The 10074-nt window shown below is 41.9% G+C and overlaps 1 protein-coding gene across 1 annotated transcript; it reads right to left on the bottom strand.

Moving 5' to 3' along the window:
• Positions 1-3192: 3192 nt before the first annotated feature.
• gsx2 (GS homeobox 2) lies at positions 3193-4102 on the bottom strand (the record flags this gene model as incomplete). The annotated part of the gene is made up of 2 exons (XM_080505834.1): positions 3193-3533; positions 3727-4102. The coding sequence occupies 2 exons, from the start codon at positions 4100-4102 to the stop codon at positions 3193-3195; spliced, it is 717 nt and encodes a 238-aa protein (XP_080361960.1).
• Between the last annotated feature and the right edge of the window lie 5972 nt (positions 4103-10074).

The raw sequence follows: 10074 nt of genomic DNA, 5'->3' as shown, positions 1-10074 counted from the left end.
TGGTAAAACATCCCGTTTAAAAACTTAAAAATAGAAATGTTTTGTACATCATGGTATAGCTGAGTTTAAACTGCAATATTTCAAAGTTCTCAGTGAGCCAAAGAAAAGAGTTCAGCCAGTCCTTTTCCACCTCAGTCTCCGTCACACGAGCGTTGTAGGAGGAAGACAGGTCGACGCACGTGACGCCACAGAGCAATTCATCCACTTCTTAAAGACGCGTCACGGGGCTGAGAAGGGCCCCTGGCCGGCGGTCCCCCAGGGAGCTGTCCGAGGTGCTGAAGCCTGTCTTCAGCCGTGTGAAGACCGCGGACGAGACACTTGAAGAGATTCAGATGAACAGATTTGCCGGATTGTTGCGGACCCGGGGAATAATGTGAAGATTTACTCAAGACTGTCTGTAGGGCTTTGAGTAGTGTAATATTTGTTCATATCGATGTTGTAAGTGGATCACATTTATGTATTTATTTATTTATTTGCTATGCATTTTTAGTGTGTGTGTGTGCGTGTGTGTGTGCGTGTGTGCGTGTGTGTGTGTGTGTGTGTGTGTGTGTGTGTGTGTGTGTGTGTGTGTGTGTGTGTGTGTGTGTGTGTGTGTGTGTGTGTGTGTGTGTGAAAATGAAGATAAGTTAGTAATAAAGCAATACTGATATTGACTGCGTGCCTGTACCTGACCTTGTTAATGTCCCACTTGACTGATATAGTACACAAGTCACCATTATGATTAATTACAACCCAGCTATACTGGTGACACACAATTCCACAGTTTTGCTCCTCGATAGCAGTAAATGCTTCTGGCAAATTGGTCAACAATTATTCACAAAAGCTATTAGGCTCCATTGTAGCTGCAGGGCAACACTGGGCCAAAATATTTGTAGGTACACTTTAGAAAGTGTCCGCACTTTTATGGAAAAGGGATTTTCCAATGTGAAGAGAAAGATGGTTCATAAAGTGCAAGAAAAATAAATCGTTGTTCACCTTACTCCTCTTTGGTGGCTACTTCGGCTTTTTTTTTTTTTTTTAGTTCCTGTTAGTTCTCCCCGCCTGAGACAGCAGCTGCAAGCAGCTGAAAGGCGCTCTTATTAATTGTCTTTTGTCATGCGTAATTGCCACACTTTCAATAGCCGCCTCGGACTAACGTCTTTGGAGTGGTCGCGTTTGTCCTTTACATTTATAGGCATGGTGGCTTTATTTCTCAGTTTGCATTCTTCACTCTCTTGCTGCTCTTATTTTATACATTTTGTTCGACCACATAGATGCGATCTGGAGGCTTGTTTGTGTGTGGAGGCTATAGTTAAAGAGAAAGAAGTGCCATTCCACCTGGGCACACAGACTGACCCTCAAAATATGCCTCAGCCCATTAAAGCGGCCCTCCAGTCCGATGTCACATCCTGGTACGGGGGAGGGTCTTTCTCAACAATTCATTCAATGGTTGATCTCTTTAAATGCTACATCGGTCTTTAACATCTGCAAGGGAACTCTAATTCGATTAATAGGAACTTCAATATATATTCATTAGATGGCTTTCCCCAATAATATATGATGGCCAGCGCGATGTGAAAGGGGACCATTTATTCCCGCACTGAATGGGTCTGCGTGGGACCAAAACTTCACCTGCTTCTCGTCTCAATTAGGAATGTATCCCAAACTCTGACAGAAACGAGTTAAATTAGGCGTCAGCTAATTTCCAGTGGCCCCTCCTACATAATCCCTCCTCGGACTCTTTCCATTTGAGCCTACATCCCCCTTAATTCACCACAAGTTGAAAGGTTCAAATAGTGCCTAATGAAACAGTGACTAAATCGTTCTGTGTCACTCGGAGGAACCCTGTAGCTGTCTCTCAAAGGCTCTCAGCGCACAGCCGTCGGGGGTCTCGGGCCAAATTCGGGTCCCAAGGCAGGACAATCTAACCTGTCAAAGCCTTTGCCCACTTCTATATATCCTTGTTCTGAGATTTCAAGCAGTAGCAGCATAATCAACCAACGTGGGACCAAAAACGCAATTAAACTAGCTTTGGACGACCAAAATCCTTTCAAAAGTGAACATTAATGGACCATTGGCTGCTCCCCGGGGGCTTTATCGGGTACCCTTTTGTGGTCAGATCTGAGGAGAAATTATAGAGACACTTTCACCAAGCTTCATCCATTTCGGTTTAAACAAATCGTTTGAATTTAGATCGGCAGCTCCATCATGTTTTAAGCCATATATATTCATAATACGGTGTTTAAACGCATTATATCCAGCTCGGATGGTCAGATTAGTAATATGGTCAGATTTCAGAACAGGAAAAAAAAATAAGCACATCAGCATTTTTTTTATGTTTTCTGAAAGATGACAGCAGTGACAGTTTACCAAGTCTAATTGTGCAAAACAACTCTTGTTTTGACCATTGTCAACAGAAACGGAGCATAATAAATCTCAATCCAAAAACACGGTGACATGTTGCAGTGACGTCTTCCACTTGGGGAAATCCAGTCGTTTTGACCCTCAACGTTATCAATTCATGTCGTTTGATATAAGACTGAAATAAAATGTTACACAAAATATAAGTACACCAAAACAAAATAGTAATGGAAAAACTTAACATTTTAATTGGTGGGTGCCTTTCCATACAATTAGTGTTTAGCCTCTTAAATTATTTTCGAGTTTTGGGGAAGAGAAATGTAAGTCTGGATGTTCGTTTTAACAAATGAACGCAGAATTGAGTACGCTATATCACAGTGGTTTTCTTTGTGGAAATTAATTGTTTATTACAATAAATACACAAATACATAGTTTACAAATTGTTGCGTACAAGTTGCAAGTTTACAGGTGAGACTTATATATTTGAGTTATATATTTACTCAGGGCATTATTTACCGCCATTTATAACTGATAACAAGAGGATATCCGTCAAAAATTGAAAACATAGTTCAGGGGGAGAGAAATTAAAACGATCTGGAATTCAAGGTGAGGATCCCTATGGAATCCAAATAGCACTAGTTTATCACACATAGTAGATCAAGATCCCAAATATTTCACAAGCATGCATTCACAGCTTTATTTTGACTGAAGAGCAGGATAGACACACACGATTTCTCACTGTTCTTCACAAGTTTCATGCGGGAAATGTTTGGCTCAGAGGACGCGTGATGTCAATATTCACCATCGCCGCGGAGGAAGTGTCAGCATGGAGCCTGAAAACTCGAGCTGACATCAAATGGGAGACACCTCCTTCTCCCCGGAAGCAGAGACCGGAGACAGAGACTCCTCGTCTTCTGATCTTGAATAGTCTGTGTGACCGGTTGTGCACTTGCAACCGCTGTGTGCGCTCCTCTGCGTGGCTTTGCCCTCCTTCTTGTGCTTCACTCTGCGGTTCTGAAACCAGATTTTCACCTGTTTCTCTGACAGATTCAAATACGTGGCGATCTCGATTCTCCTGAGTCTAGAAAGATACATGTTTGTGGAAAACTCCCTTTCAAGTTCCAAAAGTTGTGTGCTCGTGAAAGCTGTGCGCATCCTTTTGCCGTTCTGTATGTGGTTGTTCTCGGAGGCGCCTGTCGGGAAAAAATACACATTTTACCTCATATATGAAGATGGAGCTTCTCTTCTTTCAGCCCTGGGTTATTTAAAGTGAAATAAATAATAATGCGTATCACTCCAGTAAAAAGAAGTTTTGGCAGACTTCAATTGCAATCTAAACAGTTATTAGCAGTCATTAAAGTAGGAATGCAGCCAACAGGTGCTTACCAAGAGAAAGACAGTGGTATCTCCTGGGATCTGTGACGCTGAATGTGGGCGTGCAGACAGGTGTATGTCCAGGATGCGCCAGGGCAGAAGACTGCTGATGCGCTATCCTCTGACAGTACTGCGCCTCAGCTCCTGGAAACTGACTCTTCAGCATGGGAATGCCACCCCTAGAAGAGTGGATGTGGGACGTGACGCACAGCGGGCACACACAAAAAGTCCCATTTTTCCTGGAAGGGCACACGGGAGCGGTGACCGTCATCACGCTCGGGGAGTGCATATTGATAGGAATAAGAAAGTCCTGTCCCGGGTGCTCAGTGGGTCCCGGTCGCACCGTATCCTTGATTATTAGAGAATCGACGTAGAAAGACCTCGACATGTCTGCACCGCTGAAGATAAGTGATCCTTCTTGCGTACAGGATGATAGCTGTTTCTCATCTGAACCCCTCGGGATCGCCAAAGTTGCTTTATGTTTGATGGTTCAACAAAAGGGACTCCGGAGAGGGTTGGCCCTGCTGCGTCACCCACGTGCGCTCCCGGCTACTAGGGTTTGTACTGTCAGCGACCCAAACCACGTGATTTCTCTCTTGGCCTCAAATCACAACTTGCAGATTCACTCATTTATTTCCCATAGTGGAAAAAAAAAACGCCCAACATTTCTTTATGTCATACAAATTATATCACCGATGTTTTTAAAATAAATAAATAAATATATTTATCCGCACATTTACCTATAGCTATTGTAATAATTTAAATTTTATATATATATATATATATATATATATATATATATATATATATATATATATATATAAGAAACATTTTGTTAAACCATACAACCCCTCATTTATATATCTCGTTTACTTGTTCATTGGAAGTTTAATGCGTCGACGTGTGTGTATGTGTTGTACTTTTATTTAAAACTTGCATTATATTTCACATTAAATGCGATTGAATGAATAGTTCACGCGGCCGTAAGAACTAATTGGTTTGCAGCCTAATCAGAGCCGCTTTGAATCCTCCTGCTCGAGGTTTCACTTCCAGCAATTAAAGAATTATGAACTCACGGCGGGTCTGGGCCGCGGTTATTCGACGGCGATTAGGATTCAATTAGAAAGTGTTTATAATGGCCGGTCTGTGCGGGGGTAAACAGGCAGCTATTTCAGAAATGCGCTAATCCCCCACCTTGTGACAATAATTAGCGAGTTTGATCCCCGGGCGGGTCACCGGTAGGTTTAGCTTCTGCTTTCATCTGCCAAGTAGCGCCTCGGACCTTCACAGGAGAGTCGGCTGTGAATTTGTGGCGCAGAAGTTTCAGGTCTAACAACATGAGGTACTTTCTGTTGTCACAACTTTCTCTTGTCAATTGTAAAACATCTGACGCAATAAGGCTTATAGTGATTTCATGTTGTCTTCTATCGAAAACAAAAACAAAACATGCCCGAGTAAACACAAAGGGGTAAACAGGGAATGTGGAATCGATGTACCTCATGTTAGAATAAGAAAGTCTTCAAATTCCAACCTTACGAAAACAGCCACATCTGTCACGTAGACAATAATTGCTTTGATAAAGTGAGGCCATCGTTTGACAGGGAGGATGCTCACTTGTTGTGGTGCAGACAACAGTCCACAACCAGAAAGGAGCGAGAGAGAGAGAGAGAGAGAGAGAGAGAGAGAGAGAGAGAGAGAGAGAGAGAGAGAGGAGGCGGCGACAAGCCAAGCGGAATGATGCGTGGCGCGCGCCCTCATCACACCATGCGGGGTCTAATATTATTTTTCCATAATTCTGCACGATAAAATTTCATTGTCTATTAAGTAATCCCACAAATGAGATCCTTTATGAGGCTATAATGAGGTCTAATTGCCGGGACTAGTGGAGCCACGTGGAAGGATTTAGGAAGCATTAAGCCGTCGGGTACTGAGCACAGGCTGTTACCTAGCCATTACTTTCATAATTCAAGGAGAAAATTAGTCCATTTAAGGGAAAAATCCTTTGATTCCCTTTATTCTGCTCGGGGTGACAGGGCTGCAGTTTTTTTCTCCCTCTCCGCTTCAGTTAAGAAACCGGCGCAGCAAAAGAGACTGGTGCATTATTACTCACTGTTTAAATGTTAGATTGAACACAAGATAGTATTGCACAAGCATATAAAAGTCCCGAGGCCCCACCACTCTCTGGATACTTTTTTTTATTTTGAGCATCATGCGCTTTTTACTTCATGGCGCAGCAGTTACCCTCCACTGTTCAACTCCCTTTCAGTTTATGCTGATGGGACAATTAATCACGCCCCATTCAATAACATGGGAATTTAATTTAAGTTGAGAATGTTGTTTTGTTTGGTTTTTTTTCTTTCTGAGAGGTTAGTGTCAGTTCATTTTCTAACATGTCAAGTGCAGGTGCACCAAATGGTGCGCGAGTGCGCGCGCAAGGGATGTGTTTTTATTGTTGTAGCTAGCAAGACTGTTTATACACTCACATTTTGGAGGCTTTACATCCACATGGGAGCAAACAGCAGGTGTCTATTACAGAAATTAATCAATTTTGATCTAAATAAATGTCCAGACTCAGTTTTGGGTTATGTTAGGGTGAGGGCAAAGTTTACACACGATATAAGAAGAGTCAACAGTAAATGAAAGACAATGAAAGAATAATCTATGTGTGAGTATGTTAGGGGACATCATCTGACAACAGTGTGTCTCATGGCTACTCAGATGATAGACTGTATTTTATTTGAGAGAGAGAGTGAGAGAGAGAGAGAGGGAGAGAGAGAGAGAGCTTCCTCTGTAAAGAGAGTTTTCAATTTTGATTATAATGGTGGGTCTACCTCCCTATTGATTGGTCAAGTTCTTCCATCCACCTGTCAAATATGTAAGGAGCAGATGATGATTAGAGGGTTTATGTAGAGTTTCACTCCAATGAAGTCATTATTCAACAGAGAATATGTCTGGCATTGTGCTAAGAATGAAGATATGATGGAAAATTTAAACAAGATTAGAAGAAAGAACCCAGAATGATTATTGATAAAACTGCTTGAAAGGACATATTCAATGAAACATGTTGAGTTTGTGAATGTGTGAAGTTCAGAGTAAGTATTACTAGTATCTGAGTTAGTAAGCTTTGAGAAAAGCTTTGTAAGTCAATTCCCTTTCTTCACAAAGCATGAAAACAGAATGTGTGTGTGTGTGTGTGTGTGTGTGTGTGTGTGTGTGTGTGTGTGTGTGTGTGTGTGTGTGTGTGTGCCAGCCCCGCCCCGTAGTAAAATAACACACAAAGTTGTTAAGATACACTGCTAAAGTCTCCCCTCTCTCATTCACATCCCATCCCATGCCATATTATACCGTGAAGAAGTCCATTAATGTTTTGTTGAACAAGCATCATTAACTTGTATCAACGCCTTTTTACAAACCTTGCATTGTTGTGCAGGGCCAGTCTGCAGCCCATCTTGGCCAATACAGTGGATGATTTGCCCCTTTATTAGTTTCCAGGCAACAGATCCTGAATACCAAAACTCAAAAGGAAACACTCTGGTTCTCCATATAGAGCTCAGTGGCTGATGGGGGAAATGAACAATGATCCTGCGGACAACATAATGCCATGCAATGACTTTTCATTAACAATTATCTGCTTGATGTGAATAGCAGCTGCAGTGGCTACTCTCCATCCCAAGGTCTTCAGAAAAAAAAGGGGAGCCGGAAAGAGAAAGAGGCTTACCAGTGAATGGTGTCCTGCAGGAGTTGTGTGTGTGTGTGTGTGTGTGTGTGTGTGTGTGTGTGTGTGTGTGGGGGGGGGGGGGGGGGGGGGGGGGTGGAATCTAATTTATATCTTGGTGAATAATTAGTTTTCTATGCAAAAATGACTTGGAAATAACTACATGTTAAAATGCCATGACAACTAATAAACAAAGGAGGGCAGTGTTTTTTGATGTAGCTCAATAGGAATTTTGGAGCTTTTTCAAATCTCTGCTGAAGCTCAATAAACATATTAAACTTTAATTTCACTGGAGAACAAAATAGATCAGGTAGTTGATATACTGTTTGCATCAGAGGATTGTTGTGGCACAAGCTTATCCATGAAAAGATCTGCAAACCATTCCAGTGATTGGATAGAGACAACATAATTAAGGAGCCTGGCCCTCAGCCCGATAGAAAAGGAAAGTGACAGCCTCAGTGTAAAAGGAGGTGCAGAACAAAGCCAGCGAGAGCCCTGTTGATGGCCTGGAGAGAAGTCCTGCACCAGGCTCCTCTAATTAGGGAGACGCTCCTCAGTCTCACAGAGCCACACAGACCAGACACTCCAGACTGAAGTGTGCCTCTGCACTGACAAGTGCGTCTGGATGTCCACACTACACTGCGGCCTGTGTGCGAGTCTGTCCTTTTAGCCGCACACAATTAAGGAGTCTCGAAAATGAGATAAACACCGACTGATAGATCACGCTTAAGTTCCCAGAGAAATGTCTTTATTAAAGCTTCTTGTCAGAGCCTGATTCATCCCTCTACCTCCTCTGCTGTTTCCAAAAGACTAAGCAAATACCATTAGAGACACGACACAGAACAAGCCCTTATTTCAATGTTTTCTTGCTTCAGTTGTCAAATAGTCTTGAGTCTTCAGTCCATATTGTAATAGGAAGCTCTTCTATTGATGGTCACTTTGTTGCACATCTCCATATACTGTAGTAGTTTGGCTCATTACTGAGCCTTTCACTGGTTTCCAAGTAGCTCAAGATGCTGTTTCATCTCCATTAACGACTGAGCTTTTAACACAATTATGAAGGTTCGGTGTGATGCTTTTATGGTGTGTCAGTAAATACAACCCTGTTCACATTTCTTTACGAGATTTACAAATGTAAAGCAGTTGTGGTTTGCATGACAGTCAGCCATCAAAAGTGCTGTCTACTCCTCTCTTCTCCGCATGGCACAGAGCTCCTGACGCCCAGTGAAACCAGGAAATGTCTCACCGGGTAAATGACAGGAGTCCCTCCACCAAGTCACAAGGACCAGTCTCACCCTCAGTTTAAAGGAGGTGATATTGTAGCCTGTTTTTCTCCCCTTTGAAAGGGGAAATCCCTGGGATTGAGCTTGTGTGCTGGAGCGGAAGCAGACTGGAATGTGTGTCCAGGCTGCATCTTTTGTCGCTATCCAAGGCTGTGAATAGACATGGGCTGCAATCTCTCTGTCCTCTGTTTATCGGACTGTGAAGAAACAAACAAAACGGTTTCATCTGCATGTTATCAGGATCTTATACCTTTCACTTACTTTCACACTTGTTGGATCTTGATGTTTGCACTATTGAAATTATTCCACCCCCTGAATTACATCATCAAGCTCATCAACGTGAAGAAGAGGAACCTGTCGAGCTTTGGTTTTAATGAACGTCATCTGTGGCTACTGTCCGCTTGCTTTCTTCTAAATTTCTGCCAAATAAGGCAAATTAAAAGGTTTACAGATTGTTTCTCTTTTTAAAATTAGAAAGAATTCTGATTTATTTTTTCTGCTTGTCCTGAACAATAAATATTGATTTGGAAACATGTCACATTGAGTAGAGTCTGTCATTATGTTGATTTTCATTTTTGCCTGTTAGTGTCTATCAGGCAGCTTGTCGCTCCCGCCTTTCCTTAGCAGTTGAGGTCACAGTGATGCTTTCACAAAAACTAATTCCTAATGGAAGTGATGATCACATTTATCCTTATGTTATGCACACATTGTAGCATTTGTGAAAGTTTAAAAGAAAGCTGAGTGTGTCAATCCCAATCCAGAGCCCTATTGTTCTCATTTATATGATGAGAAGCATCACTATGATCCCTTGGTTTTATCTTCCGTGCTTCTCCGGGAACTGGTCCTGAAAGATCTACGTGGTAGCGGGATATGACCAGGTTTTCACATATGGAGTTAAGACAGAAGCTTACTTGCTGATCCCAAAGGAAGCCCTTTTGCTGTAAAACACGTTCTAACAACTCTCACATTTTATTCTTATGTTTGATACCTTGTTTACAGGGGTAAGAAATGTTCACAGCAAGCCGGTTGCACTGTAAAATGTAAGCTTGTTGAATGGGTACCCTCAGTACTTTCTCCAAAACATACAGAATTGTGGTTTTATGGGATACTGGTACTCCAAAGTAAATGGAATCAGATGATTTGATCATATTAAGGCCACTGATTTTAAATAATAGAGGGGATCTGTGTGTGAATAACAAAGAATACAGATTTGTAATGGAAATGTGCTGGCAACAATCTAATAAATACAAATAATTTGAAGAATTTCATACTATGCATGATGTTATAGTGGTTTGTGCTCTTTCTTCATAACATGCTTATACCTCTTCTTTGAGTCCAGTTGTGGTTCTTTGTGTAGTTTTC

Source organism: Blennius ocellaris (genome assembly GCF_963422515.1).
Source record: "Blennius ocellaris genome assembly, chromosome: 12".
Lineage (NCBI taxonomy): Eukaryota > Metazoa > Chordata > Actinopteri > Blenniiformes > Blenniidae > Blennius > Blennius ocellaris.
This window is presented reverse-complemented; position numbering and strand designations above follow the sequence as displayed.